Consider the following 15,227-nt stretch of genomic DNA (forward strand, 5'->3'; position numbering starts at 1 on the left):
CATCATGTCCAAAGGTGGATTCTGGATGGATTAAAGATCTAAATATGGAAGGTAAAATTATCAAATCAATAGGAAATATAGGAGAATGTTATTGTGATCTAGGCATGGGGACAGGCTGCTTAAATAAAATCCCCAAACTATGAGGAAAACAAAAAAGATTGATTTTATTACGTCAAAATTAGAGATTTCTATTCAATAAAGGATAAAAATGGCAGGCTAAGGAAGATCCTTGTAATGTTTAAGCCCACCAAAGGGTTTATATCATCAATATACAAAGAACTGCTGAATCATAAAGAACATTGAACAAAGAATAATGAATTGATAGTTCATTGAAGAGAAGCCCAAAAGGGTAACAAGTATATGAAGTGATACTCAAACCCAGTGATCAGGGGATTTTTTTTTTTAAAGAGGTATCACTTTACACCCTTAAGACTGGCCAAAATTAGAAAAACAGATAATGCCATGTGTTGGTGGTGATGGTAGGGATATAAAAAAAACCTTCCACAGAGCAAGAGTAAATGTAGATGTCTATCTATTCTGGAAAGCAGTCCTGTGTATTATCAAGTTAAAGAAGTTTAATAGTTTACTAAGCTATTTCCCTCCTTTAAATAAAAGATGGACATTATCAAATGCTTTTTTTCTGTGTCTGTATAATCATACCAGTTTTAATCTTTATTCATTCAGTAAAATACATTGATGGATTTTTCTGATATTGAACCATCCTTGCATTCCTCGATTTAACTCTAATTGATCATGATGTATTTTATACACACACACACGTACACAATTGGATTAGATATATAACCTTTATCAAGTTAAGGACATTCCCTTCTATTCCTAGATTGCTATGAGTTTTTTTTTTTAATTATAAATAAGTGTTGAATTTACCAAATGCTTTTTTTTAATGTTGTAATAGTCCTCTTATTTTTCTGCCTTTATTAATGTTGTGAAGCACATTGATAGATTTTGTAATGTTGAATTATTCTTAAATTTCTTAGATAAACCCTTGTTGATTTTTTTTGTTTTAAGTACTATTAGGTGTGGCCAACTAATACTTTATTTAGTTTGTGTGTGTGTGTGTGTTTCCGCATCTGTAGTCACAAGTGAAATATTTCTTTTTTTTCTCTCTTGAATTTTCCTTATTTGATTTTGGAATCACTATTATACTAGTCTCAAAGTGCTAGGCAGGTTTTATTTCTTTTCTGTTTTGTGGACAAACTTACTTAAAACTTGTTTTCTTCAGTATAGTCAAACTGTAAAACTTCTAATTCTGGTTTATTTTTTTAATCCCCCTAAGGAGAGGTCCTTGCCTTTTTAATTTACTTTATTTGGTCTACTCAAGTTTTGCCAGTTTGGATTTTTATATTTCTCTACAACTTTCTCATTTTCATCTATTAATTATTAGTTAACATTTAGTTCATAATTATGTCCTTTTTCCATTTTGTATTTTGTTTGCATTTTCTCTTTATTAATCTGTCTTACAGTGTTTTCAAAGAACCAACATTTGGTTTTTGATCTTCTGTATTTCATATATTTTTTACTTTTTCTTCTCTTTTCTTGAGTTTTTTCCTGTTTTTCATTCTTTAAATTATTGAATTGAATGATTGCTTCATTCATTGTTCATCTGGTTTCCTGAAAATGATTTCAAATTTGTAGTTTTTCCATCTCAGTACTGCTTAACTCTGTTCCCAGATTCAGACATAATGATATCATCAATCAGGTCTAGGTGTTTTCTCATTTCTTTTCTCTTTCTTTCTTTCTTTTTTTTTTTTGAGACAGAGTCTCACTTGGTCACCCTGGGTAGAGTGCAGTGGCATCATCCTAGCTCGCTGCTACCTTAAACTGCTGGGCTTAAGCAGTCCTCTTGCCTCAGCTCCCCAAGCAGCTAGGGCTACAGGCATATGGCCACCATGCCCGGCTAATTTTTCTACTTTATTGTAGAGATGAGTCACGCTCTTGCTGGTGGTGGTGGTGCAGTTCAAGTCTGGTCTTGAACTCCTGAGCTCAAGTGGTCCTCCCACTTCGGCTTCCAAGAGTGCTAGGGTTACAGGTGTAAGCCTAGGTTAACCCTAGGTGTAACCCCAGTCACCACGCCTAGCCTTATTTCCTTTTTTAACATGGGAGTTATCCATCCTCCCTATCCCTGTCCACCATTTTATGAGTTGTCAGTCTGTGTTTAAGGTATACTAATATTCATGTTTACATTTTCTTGAATCATTGTTATTTATAATCCTTTCCTTTTTTCTTTGCAGTGAATTGTTTTATGAAATACTATAAATATTGCTTACTCAGTTTTTCTCTGTTAATATCTTTTCTGACATTTTTGCCCAGAAATTGTTAGATTTTTAAGAAAAATTTTATACTGAGAATCTGTAATTTTTATTCCTTTATTTATATTATAGATTCTTGGATTCCTTTTCTGTTCATTAATTTATAATTTGATATTTTCATTTATGTTGATACTTACCTAGATTTGACCAATGGAAGCCTCTTTCATCTGGTTGCTATGTCCTTCTCACTTGTCCCCATCATTTTTTCAGCATTTCTTCACTCAAAACAAGATACTCCAGGATTGTTTTATACTCTTCCTTGCCTTAGTCCTGGAATCAGCCCTTTCTCCATAGAGCCATAATGCCTTAGCACTTGGCATACTCATTGCTTCTAAAGTAAAATTGCTTCTATGCCCTCTGAGTGGATAGAGTATACAAATATACAGTCAGTATACAAATACACACACATGTTCATGTAGCTGTATATATCTATGAACATATGTATGTACATATTTGTGTACATATGTGTATAGTTTGTTTATTTGTTTAAACCTGTGAATTCATGCTAACTCTTCCAGTTTCAGGTCAATACCTCAGGATTCTTTCTAGCCTTCCTCCTTTCTACATTCATAAATCCTTTCTCCAAGAGTGAGAATCCTGGCTCCCATTATCCTCAGTATACCTGCCATCGTCTGTATATCTACTTATTTTCTCAGTCAGTTAATGTGTTTGTACAGTGTGATGAGTCTCCAGCCTTTTCACTCACTGCCCCCCAGCCCTGCTGCCAGGCTGTGTCTCACCGAGGTCCCCACCATGGTGCCCCTCAGCATGTGCTTGTGTCCCCGGGCTAAGGAAGGAAGGGCTGAGAGTGTTTTCTTTTGAGTTTAAGGTATTTACACTCATTGTAATTACTGGTAGTAGAATTTATTTCTCCTATTATTTCAGTTTCTGTGTACTGTACTTTTTGGGTTTTTTCCCTATTTCCATTGAGTAGCAAATTTTCTTCTACCTGTTTGAAAGTAATACATTCTACTTTTATTTTATTGATATTACTCTTAATGCTAACCATGTTCATTCCCCCTATCGGTTTCTTTAACTTACCATTAAATCTTCTTATTACAAGACTTTATTATACTCTTATGTTCCTTTGGTCTTACCCTCCCTTACTATGTTGGTATTTTTTATAATATACTATTTTCCCCTTTTCATCAGTCCTGTTTCAGACTACAAACTTTGCCATAGTTTGTGCTTACTATTACTACCTGTATCTCTTCCCATGTCTAAATTTATTTTGTGTATTTGACCACTACTTCCAAGAAAAAAAAATGTATGTATGTATTGTGTTTACATGTGTGTATATATATGTTGTAATCAATATATATATGGTTTGAATTATTAAAGAGATGAGGTCTCACTCTGTTGCCCAGGCTGGAGAACAGTAGTGCAATGATAGCTCACTGCAGCCTTGAATTCCTGGGCTCAAGTGATCCTCTTGCCTCAGCCTCTCCAGTAACTGGGACTACAGGCCTGCGCCACCATGCCCAGCTAAAGAATGTTTTCTAAAATGGGTCTTTTGTGAAAAAGTTTCTGAAGCCCTGTGTCCCTGAGACTATTTTTATTACACTCACCTTTAAATAAATTTGTCTTCATATAAATTTTCAGGTCAAAGTTCTCCTCTTCAGCACTTTGAAAACATTATTCCTTTGTCTTCTTTCATCTAAGGATCTTGTTAAAAAGCCTGATGTTCTGTGGTTCTTGTTGCTTTGTGATTGATCTGCTGTTTCTCCCTGAGAGCTTTCAGAATTTTTATTTTTCTTACATTGTCTTCAGCGTCTTCACTGCAGTGTTTCTGGTTGTACTTTGTTCTTACTCATTCTGTGAGTCCTTTCAATTCTGGGAAATCTATTCTCATTATTCCTTCAAATGCTCCCTGCACTTTTCCCCCTTCCCTTCTTGGACTGCCTGTACTCTGGTGTCAGCCCTTCTGCTCCTTCTCTGGACTGCGCGTGTCCGCGTTTTCACGGTTTCCTGCTTGCATTTGGGAGAGGCCCCAGTGTGACGCCCCTGCACGCTCACTGGTTGGAAGCTGTATCTGTCCTCCTGTCTCCTTTATTATATTTTTTTACAGTTCATAATTCTACTTGGTTCTTGTTCCTGTTTCAAATTGCTAATATCTCCCTGTTTGTTTTGCTTTATTTTGAGTCCTTGCCTTTGGGGGTGGGGGTTGTATTCCTCAGGTGGCATCTGCGGCACGGGCAGAGGCACAGTTCCTAGTTGTCAGCTAGTTTGGAGGGAAAGAGGGCCGGGAGTTTTCATCCGAAGAGCAGCTGCTCAGCCTACCCCCCTCTGTACCCCAGCAGAGCTTTGGGGCTGCCCGCTAGCGCCCCACTGACACCAGCGACTCTGCTGCCCCATGCCCAGCAAGAGCAGGCATCTCCCTGAGGTCCACCTCTGCTTCCAGTGTGAGAGCCTTCGTCTCCTAGGGGGTTCTTAACAGGCTTTGGGAGGATTTTTAAATGTTTGGTTTTTGGTAGTGGCGCTTCAGATTTACGTTGTTTTTCTAGGGTTGATTTTTGGGGAAGGGAGCCAGTAGCCTGTGCTAGTTCATTGCATTAGTAAGAACCAAAGCCCCAATATTGCTTGTGTTGTCCTTTTATTTTTAATCTTTCTGTGTTGTATTTTAGGTGTCTCTCTTATGAATAGAGATTTATAATTAAACCCAATCTATTTACTTCTGTTAGGTGGTGGTGGTTTTGTCATTGTTTTAACATCCATTCTGAAAACTTGTGATTATGTTTTTAATGCTGATATTTTTCCTTCCATTCCTACTTTCTGATTGGTTGATTGAAATATTTTAATTTTTTTTCTTTGTCTGGTTTAGATGTTATATATTCTAGTTCTGAACTTTTAGTGGCTTTCTCAATATTTATAACATGAACACCTGACTTAAACTCTAAAATTAGTCAGTATTTCTACTGTTCTATGGAAGGACTGTAGATTAATTACAATCACTGCCCCACCTCCATCTTATAAGTTACATAGTTAAGTATTTTAATTCCATCTCTTTATTCTATCCCTAAGTATTGCTACCCGGGAACTTACTAGGCTAGCTTCCCCTGGAGGATCTGCTCGGCAGAAGCTAGCAGTGACCACATCTGCCACCTTCCCTCTCCCACTGGAGTTTTCCTTTGAGAAGCCCCCTTTTCTGACATTGGTGTTCTTGAAATGCTGAAGTTTATATTGTTTTTCCAAGTGAGAGTATGGTATTTAATATTTCCAAAGAGTACCATGTTTAAAAGTACTTCATGCTTTTGAGAGAGCGAGCTTGGGATTTTTGAGATAAGGCAGGGATAAAGTGGTGTGCAGTGGTCTCTCCTGAAGATGGCTATGTGTATGGTTTCCATGGTTCTCTAGTCTGTCCATTAATTACCATGGGCACTTAACAGCGAATGGGTCATGTGACAGGAACCTCTTCATCTGAGGCTGTTGAGCCTCGTGTTTTGTTTCCACATAACAGAATCAGAATGGAAGGTTTCCTGGATACTGGCTACTCCCAGATCATTTAACCATCACATAAGATGTTTTAATATCTGGTGGTACAGAATTTAAGATATGGCTCCAGCCTCATAAACTTGCAAGCAGATGGGGACAAGGCTGAGTGCTACACAGTGGAAAAGGTACATGAGTCATTGTAGCCCTAAATGTAGCCCTGGTTTCAGAGGGAGAGAGACTCTAGGCTCCTAGGATCTACTTGAAGACAGAGGGGCATTACCTGGGGAAAAGCTCCAACAGGTGGCACTTTCTCTGATTTGATGCTTTAATTTATTTAGCCTACTAATAAATGCCAAGAAAAATTACGTGATTGCAGGTGTTCTCATGATTCAACTGCCTGGTCTGGGGCACTGCTGTTCAGACTGGGAGCCCAGGTGTGACTCCAAGTGATGACTTTCATTGTTTTTATTAAGGGCACTAGAAAAGGATTCTGGGCGTGGGTGATGACCTGCAGATTACAAAGGTTCTGACTTGTCTGCATGTAGCCATGTTTCCAGTTGAAGAATACTGATATGCTGCAGCCGTTTACAGCACCAAGTTTGAATTAAACATGTTTTGCACTAGATTTGTCCTGGCTTTTCCTTTTAAGCAAGATCATGGAAATAGGCATTTGAAAGTATGTGAAGTTTTCTGGGCTACAAGCTACAGAAACAGTTGAGATACCACCTGTGAGCAGTTGGTGATTGCTGGCGGGGGGCGTTTATCCATGTGTAAGATCCACGGGCTTAAGTCTCAGATTGCTGGTTATTTCTCTCTGAGCCTTCAAACCCCCAGACCACACACAACAGGTACACGTACCTCCACTCCAGACCCCTGAGCAGCGCTGCCCTTCTCCTAAGGGAGGGTCTGAGGTTTATTGCCTGTTCTTCAGAAAAAGAACAAAAAGCATGTGACCTAGAACTGTGTGGCCAAGACTGTCGTGTGTCTCTGAGTCCTCCAGCTGCCCTCCTGCAGGCCGCGGGGACATTGCGGAGGCCTGGGCTGAGGTACCATTGTCAACCCCGCAGCTCAGGCCCTTTCATGCCTAACAAGGGAGCCTGGGCCCCACAATGGTAACACTACCCCTTTTTTTAACGCAGTGGCTAACACTAGTTTATTTCTCTCATAACAATCCAGTAGCCATTCTCGTCTGCCAAGTCTTCTGAATGGTGGCTTGGGACCAGGATCCCTCCATCTTGTGTCTCCACTGTGGCCGCAGAGACCCCCAAGTGATCCTCTGCAGCTGGCGAGCAGATAGAGGAAGAGGAAGAGGATAGAGGAAGAGAGTGAGACGTTTACAGTGGGGCAGGGCTGAGGATAGAACACATCGCTGCTGCCTGTTTTGTGCAGAAGGCTGGAGATGTGGACTAGTTGTATCTTGGACAAGGACCCTGGTTTGGTGAACAGCTAATATTTTCGACACCCAACTTCGAAAGCCTCCCCTGAGCTGATTAGGAGATACCAGATGCCTGGGCGCCTTCCCTGTCCACTCAAGCCCAGTGACTTGCTCGTCTTTTGGAGCTGCTATGGGCTATTACTCCTCTTGTCGAGGGCATGGTATGGCTGCACAAATTATCTGAGGAATTAATAAAAGATTAGTTAAGTATTTAAAGATCACAATAACTTCTGGAGTTTAGGTTCCAGGCTTCAGTAGTTTTTAAAGTTTCCCCAGTTGATTCTAATAGGCAGCCAGAGGGAGAACCAACAATGTGGACAAAGGATGTGTTGTCTGATTAGAAGTGAGGGAAAAATACAGTGAAGAAGGTGAGCCTAGGGCAGCCCTAGTCCTGGATAGAAGGCTGGCCAAGGCCTGACCTTCTTCCCATGAGAGGTAACTTTAGTTTGTTCCTTATGATCAAAGGAGCCTATAATCGGTACCCTCTAATGTCAAACTTGAGCAAGTCAGAGCACCCCTCTGAGGAAGAGTAGTTTGACCTGTTTTGGCAGCACTTGGACACTGAGGTGTAAAACCTGTCAAGCCCTTTGTGGGGAGCACAAGAGGGACAGCCATAGCCACAGTCCTGGAAATCTTGGCTATTAGGTAGCCACCACCAGCACCAACAACAAACTGTGGGGCTGGGGAGGTGGAAGAGTCGTAACAGTGGCCTGGGTTTGACCAGAGAATTTATAGGGGCCCTTAAATCAGGCAACACAAATTCCATGAAGGAGTCAAGGGCCAGCTCCATGAGCTGATGGCTCCTGGCTGCACACACCTCTCGGCACTGTTTTCAGAGAGCTTGTCTCCTTCCATTCACCAGATGGGCCAAGGGGACACTGGAAGAACAGGGATCAGTCTCTCACCCGTACCTCCCTCAGCAGGAAGGCCAAAGCTGCAGCTATCCAGCCCTGGGGGTTTTCTTGGCTGTTGCCTCCTGGTGACTGTTTCCTCTGTGCACAAGGTACCCAGTGGGGTTCTTTATTGGCCTGCCTTCTGGCCATTCTAGAAAATAAAAAACTGGGATCACCTCTGGTGAGGGTGAAGGAATGTTTAGTCAAGCTAAATTTGGTCAAGGCAGGGTCCCCATGCTCCTGGAATCCAGTATTTCAGAAGGGTTGCTTTGGGGTGATGTGCGTGGACAGGAGCTGATGTGGTAGCCTAGCTCCCCGAAGCAGCTCCGGGGAGTTCTGCCTCTCGCTAAGATGAGAGTAGGGATGTAGCTGTCTTCTCAGTGGAAGACTCCAAGCTTGTAAAGCAGCGTCAGTTCCTGCTTTTTGTCATTTTTTTTCGGTGGAAGAAGCAGGGGATGAAAAACTATTTCCTTCCATTTCTGAAACAGATAAAAAAGTATATATATCTTTCGGTGGGTGTGGCTGAGATAAACCAGATGTGGAAATGAGGCCCAGAGGCAGCGGGAAGCCTCCTGTAAGTTCCCTCCTGAATCCTAACGCTGCTCCTGATGCACCAGCCTCGCCGTGTCCTCACCACCTCCCCGCCCGTCTCCCGTGTCTGCACTCTGGCCTGTGCCCAGCCCCACTGCTGTGCTGTGTGCAGGCCGACCGTCTGTCATCTGGCCACGCTCCCCCCGCCCCCCGTGTCCTCCACAGCACCAAGCCTGCCTGCTGCGGCTGTGCTAGGCCAGCACCCCCCCCACACCCCGCCACTCCAGCTGCACAGATCTGTGCCCCAGCGTGGAACACACTCCTGGGCAGATCCAAGCTCTCCCTGTTCTTCACCTTCACTTCTTCCACCTTCACTCAGGATGGGGCACCTGCTGCCTGCTGTTCACGCAGCATTGCACATGTGCTTCCGGACTAGAGGGCCTCACTAGAGGTCCTCAAAGTGGGGACGCTGTGCCAGCAGCATGGTGTCTCCTGGGAACTTGTTAGAAAGGCAAATTCTTGTTTCTCCACCCAGACCTACTGAATTAGACACGCAGCGATCTGTCTTACCAAGGCCTCCCGTGCTAGTTTGAGACGCAGTGCCTCAGAGCGAGCGCCGCCTGTCGCCATGCGTGGACTGAGCTACTTCAGCTCACTAGGCCTCAGCTTGAGGGTAAGAATAGAGCCACGGCTGCCCTCGAGCATCTGGGCTTTGTGCACAGGGCCTTGGGGGGTAGCGTGAGCTCAGTGGTCCTTCTGTGTTCTGGAAGTCCAGGGCTGTGCCCCAGCCCTCCCACGTGTGTCCAGCACAGTGCTCCCCAGACAAGGCACAGCCCACACGTTCAGGCCATGTTGGCCAACCCCTACTGATGAGGGAAATGAGCGGGTAAAAATTCTCAAGGCCATACCCTGGATTTAGGACAGACATGAATCATTTTTTGTTAATAAAAGGTTTAGTAAGAAAGGACTTAGGCCGCCCTCCCTTAAAGCCAAAAGGCAGCAGTGACCAGCAGGGCCACAGGGTGGTGCACTCCCATCTGCCAGTGGCTGGCAGAGTCTCAGCACCGCCCGCCCGCCATGTGCGCCCACGCCAGGCCCGAGACTCCCCTGCAGGGGCGCCACCTCACAGGCTGCCCCGTGGCGGGATCTGTGGCAGGCCGGAGATGTAGCACAAAGCAGCACAGCGAGCAGGCAAGTGCACAATTAAATAGATGTTTAATCATCTCACAACAGACAGTAGTGCAGTAGTAGAAATTTGTTGTGTCTTTTTTAAAAAGTAACTCCCCCAAAGCTCCCATTCCTCAACACCCAGATGCCACGGCGGAGGAGCAGGGCCAGAGGGACCCAGGAAGTCTCCGTTCCAAGGAGCTGAAAGTCTTTCCGAGTCCAGGCTGCCTTGTGAGCAGCCAAGAGCCCTTCGAGGAGCTGGCACGCGCTCACTCTAACACGCACACATGCAAGGGACGGAGGGGACCACAGCAGGCGGTCGCACACATGCGCTCTCATGCCACAGCATTCCAGTCCATCTGAGGCTGCCTCCTCTGGGGACAGGAGTGGTGGCCTAAGCCCTGAAGCAGCAAGTGCTGGTCAGAGGACGAGGCGGGGAGGCAGTCTAACCCAGCAGCCGGAGAGGTCCCTTCTCATCCCTGCACCAGCTAATCCTCCCTGTGTCTCAGGCCAGACAGGAGAAGGTGGGGCTCCAGTGCTAAGGGGCTCCAGACATCATTTCTGCACTACCGTCCCAGCATCAGTGGTGCAGGGAGGGGACGCTACCTCCTACTGGCCCAGCGAGAGGTGCACTCTCCCCCGGAGAAGAGAGCAAAGAGGTGCCCACGGTCGGGCTCTCTGGAGCCAGGAGGCTGGTGGTGCTTGGTTCTGTGCCCAGATGTGTTTGTAGGGGTGGTACAGCAGGCCCTGTCCTGGGCACCCTGGGCACAGCGACGCTGCCAACGGGAGCTGCAGAGGAGGCCGGGAGCTGGCTGCGTCTGTCCTGGGGCAGGGGAGGGGTTTGCAAAAACGGAGGCCCTGAGGTCAGGATACTTGGGGGCCCACCAGACAGGTGTGAAGAGGAAACCTCTTCATTCACAGCTTCATTCAGGGGTTCCTAGAGAATGTCTCTGATTCAAGTCTCAGCGGTCTGGCCGGGGGTGTTGGGGTGGAGTGACCGGCGGACGCCGGGAGGGCAGTTGCCCGCAGACTCGGGAGGTAGGAGGACCGGCTCGGCAGCGCGCTGGGAGCTGGGCCCGAAGAGACAGACCGGGTGGCTACAGGATCTCCTCCCGTGGGCTCCTGGCCTTGAGTGGGGTCTGCCCGTTGGGCACAGAGCCGTTCTGACCGTGCAGGAGTCTGCCCTTGTCTCGGTCTGGCCACGTGAAGATGGCGTCGTCGCTGTCCAGCTCTGACTCAGAGTGCATCAGGCTGCTGCTCAGCGCTGGGCCTTTCTGTTTGGTGCCTGCGAGGAAAACGAGGAACCCGGCGTCAGGACACAAGGCCTGCCAGGCCGGAGTCACACCGCACATCCTCATCCCTGCCTGAAGAGAAGCCAAGCGACAGGCTGGGAGGGCGGACAGGGAGGCAGCTTCCCTAGTCCCTCAGCCGGTCCTGGCTGGTGCGGTCCCCGAGGAGAGTCACAGAGAACAGACTGGGGAACAGACCCGGGTTCTACTGCTGCCTATTGTCCCCAGTATCCGGGAGTTTTGGTTAGTGCCACCCAAGGACATTCTCTTTTCTTTCCCTTTTAAATTTGGAATTTTTTATCACCTCCCTTTATGAATGTTTTCTCTTGTACCTCTACAGGTAGCGGGAGATGGGAGGCAGGGAGGCACAGAGCACTCAGCTCTGCAGAATGCACTTTTACCCACATCCTAAGCAGTTCCTGGGTTCCTGACATGGCAGGAGGTGTAATCCAGTCCACACAGCTGTCCGCCCCGGCTCAGTGCGCCCTGGTCTCGATGGGTGGGGTGTGGCCACGGGCTCGAGAGGCCTCTGCTGCAGGGAGAGCCCGACTGGAGTGGGACTCTCAGAGACAGTCCCAGGCGACCAAGAGCCCGACTGGAGTGGGACTCTCAGAGACAGTCCCAGGCGACCAGCTCATCAATAAGGACCAAAGGAGGCCTCTCAGGTCGGAAAAGATGCCTGCGATTCTGCAAGCCACCGGAGTCACCTTTACTACTTATCCCTGCAGCTGCACAGAGGCCACGCCCATCACGTGGTTGGTGAGAGTTTTAGGGCAGATCTCGTCCAACAGCAAGGTGGCCACCCTCTGGTGGTGCAAAGTACCCAGAGAAAGCAACAGGCAGGCTGAGGCGGCAGCACCACGGGTAGACTGCCAACAGGGAGACCACACCTTGCTCTGCACCCTCGAACCACCCCCAGGAGTTAACCTCCCTCCTTTCCTAAGGCGGCGACCAGTCAGATCAGGCAGCACCGTAACCGCATCATCCAACAATCAGTCTCCCTTCCCCGGTCCTATCCAGGTGCCCCCAGGACACTGAAGGGACGTCTTGAGAGGATTCTCAGCCGGCCAGACCTGACTTACGGCTGTGAGTGCTCTGAGCTCTAGGCTGGGGCATCCCGACCTGACTGCATCGGCCACTCGGGGACCACAGGCTCTTGCACACCTTGCCCTTTCGTGCTTTTGTCTGTGTGCGTGCTCTGGTGCTCAGACGAGCTTGCCCATTACCCAGCCTTGTCTGTGTCAGGGGTACGGCTGGGACACGACTGTGCACAGCTACTCATCCTACTGAGTCTCCGGATGGCAGGGCAGCAGGGCCACCAGAGAACAAGGGCAGCCTGGGCTTCTCCAGTGTGCTGGGGAGGGCGGCCATATGAGATCCCGGCCCAGGGAAGGTTCAAGTCCTGCAAAGGCCCTGCCTTGCCCCTGTCAATGCAACACCCACCCGCTCTCAGCCTCCTTTCCTTCCCAAAGGCCCTCGGCCGTAGCTGCACGGACAGGAGCCCGAGGGCAGATGTGTTCTGGCTCCACAGCACACAGCGCCCAGCTGGAGCCCTGCCTGCTCTGGATGGCGGATTGAGTGGACTTTACCCACTCAATGTACAAGCTGGAAAAAATGAAAACTGAACACACACATCCCACCTGCCTCCGCATTTCCGCTCCATGCAGAAGCCCACACCTATGCCCGCCACAAGACACGGACGAGAATGTCCATAGCAGTACTCACGACAGCCAGAAATGGAAGGAAGGCCGTTGCGTATCAACAGCGTGAATGATGAATAAAGATACTCACGCAGTGGGAACCGCACGGCAGTGAGAAGGGACAGCTAGCGCTCTGTAACAGCACGGTGAACCTCACCAACGCAATGTCTCGTGCAAGGAGTGAACACGACACTTCCACTGATGCCATGCACGCCAGGAGATGGGAAGTCACCTGGGCTGGGGCAGCTGGAGGGAGCTCAGATCGGAGCTCTGGGGGTGATTACACGGTTGTGGTGCACTCTCATCAGCCACTTAGCACCGCCAGCCACGTGTGCCAACGCCAGGCCAAGACTCCCCTGCAGGGGCATCACCTCACAGGTTGCCCCAGTGGCAGGATCTGTGGCAGGTCAGAGATGTAGCACAAAGCAGCACAGCGAGCAGGCAAGTGCACAATTAGTGAAGCAAAGTGAAGCAAAACCCATCACACTGTACTTAGGATTTTCTGTACAGATTCGGTTAAACCACATAAAACTGCCATGTTTGTAGGTCAAAAAGTCAAATATAATTTCATATGGTTCAATTTAATATACTTCAGTAGAGAGTTTTGGAAAAAATAGAATAGCAAAACCAAAGCAAACTGAACCCAAACCACAGCTGCTGAACGTGAGGCTTGGTCTCCTGAGGGTGGCACGCCCCATGCTCTGCCCGGCGGCCGCGGCGCCCCAGAGCGCCAGGCTCACCTCGGCCTCTCCATGGCCTGAGCCCACCCTGGCTCCCAGCACACAGTGGCCCTGCAGGCTCCCTGCCACACACCACCCTTCTCTGCCCCAGGCCCACCATCTGCTTTTCCTCCAACTAAACAACTTCAGTCCCCACCTTCTCCAGTGTGGCCTCGAACCCCATTCCCCTCATGCTGTGGTGACTGCTCCAGCCACACTCGCTTACCCACAGATCCCAGAACAAGAGCCAGTGCCTCCGGCCTGGCCAGACCCACACCACACCCGAGCGGACCTGGCGCTCCCTCAACTAGACACTGCCCACGGGACCCTTGCTTGCTCTCACACCATCGGCTTCGGTCACCGGGAAGCCACTGGCCCACCCTGTGGCTCTCGCCTGCCCCCTCTAAGAAGCCCGCTGCACTGAGCTCAGGCTCCCGCCCTGGCCCCGTTCCCAAGCACGGCCCTTCCTGTGCCATCGCCCACTGGCCCACTCCTCACTCCACGGCTGCCTTTCTCCCCCTCTTCCTCCTCAGGCCCCCACCTCCACACCACCCGTCTTCTCCATCTGCACCTACAGATTCGCTCAGGAGCCCCCTCCCAGGAAGCCCTGGCCCTCTGGTGTCTGTCCTGCTTCTCCTCCAGTCTGCGCGACTCAACTTCTAAAAGAGTGTTTAAATGCTTAGGGCCCAGCTGCTCACCCCCACCGCACCCCAATTGCCTCCACTTCCACAGCACACTCCGTCCTACTCCAGCTCATTAGGAAACCAGGGACTTCCCCCGTGTCGTCGTGGACTCTGATTCTTTGACCTCTGCAGCAGCAAACGCAGATGGCCACTCCCAGTAGTCCCACCCCACCCCCCACCGCCCTCCCTGACGGTCCTTCTGGGCTCCTCACCCCTGGGCCTCTCCTGTAGCCCCTCAACATTCTCCCATAGGGACGTGACCCCTTTTGTGGTGCCGAGTCCATAACAGCAGGTGGAAGGTTCCTGTTTCTACACTTCCAGTCCTGTTGGCAGAATTCAACTGAATTCTTCTCTCACCCAGTCACTGCACCAGGTGTCTCGATTCTGTAACAACACTGTCCTTCCCTGCCTCTCAGCCTGGAAGTCAGCCTTGACCTCGCCTGTCCCTCTGTCCCACTGACACCGTGCTGTCTGAGCCACTGTCAGCTCCTCCTTGGACCAAAAATCTTGCTGGTCTCCTGACCTGTAGCCCCTCCCCTTCCGTCGGTTGTGTCGTCAGCAGAGTGATCCCCCTAAGCTAGCATGTTCAAGGTGTCACCTCCCATCACCATCAGGATAAATGCTTAGATCCTCAGGCTGGTGTCGGCCTCGGTTCCTCTGCTCCACGTACAACCGTCCGAAGTCGAACGCCAGATCTTCCCCAACGTGTTCTCCAGTCTCTCCATCTTGGGGAACGCCACCACCCAGCCGTAGAGATGGGAACCTTCCTCCCCGTCTCCCGCCCTCACCCCCTCGGCAACACACCACCACCAAGTATTTCTCCAGAATGTACGTGGGATCTCTGTACCTCACTCTCTCTTCCAGGACACAGTATCTAATCCCCCGGCCCCACTCCAGTTCCCTCACACATCAGCCATACGTTCTTTTTAATGTGTGACCCACATCCCACCATTAGGCCCCTTAAAAAAAAATCAGTGGCTCCCTGCTACTCTGGGAGAAGCCCACGGCAAGGTCCCTGCTCACCCGTCCAGCCCACGGCCACTCACAC

The 15,227-nt window shown here is 48.7% G+C and overlaps 1 protein-coding gene across 4 annotated transcripts in view; it reads right to left on the reverse strand.

Moving 5' to 3' along the window:
• Window positions 1–9,819: 9,819 nt before the first annotated feature.
• KIAA0319L (KIAA0319 like) overlaps window positions 9,820–15,227 on the reverse strand; it is a 101,774-nt gene continuing 96,366 nt past the window's right edge. For all 4 annotated transcript variants that reach the window (XM_075996507.1, XM_075996501.1, XM_075996498.1 and 1 more), the window contains one exon: window positions 9,820–11,073. In XM_075996507.1, coding sequence (XP_075852622.1) covers window positions 10,886–11,073 — 188 coding nt within the window. In that variant the 3' untranslated portion in view covers window positions 9,820–10,885. The remainder of the gene's footprint in view (window positions 11,074–15,227) is intronic.

Source organism: Microcebus murinus, chromosome 2 (genome assembly GCF_040939455.1).
Source record: "Microcebus murinus isolate Inina chromosome 2, M.murinus_Inina_mat1.0, whole genome shotgun sequence".
NCBI classification, from domain to species: domain Eukaryota; kingdom Metazoa; phylum Chordata; class Mammalia; order Primates; family Cheirogaleidae; genus Microcebus; species Microcebus murinus.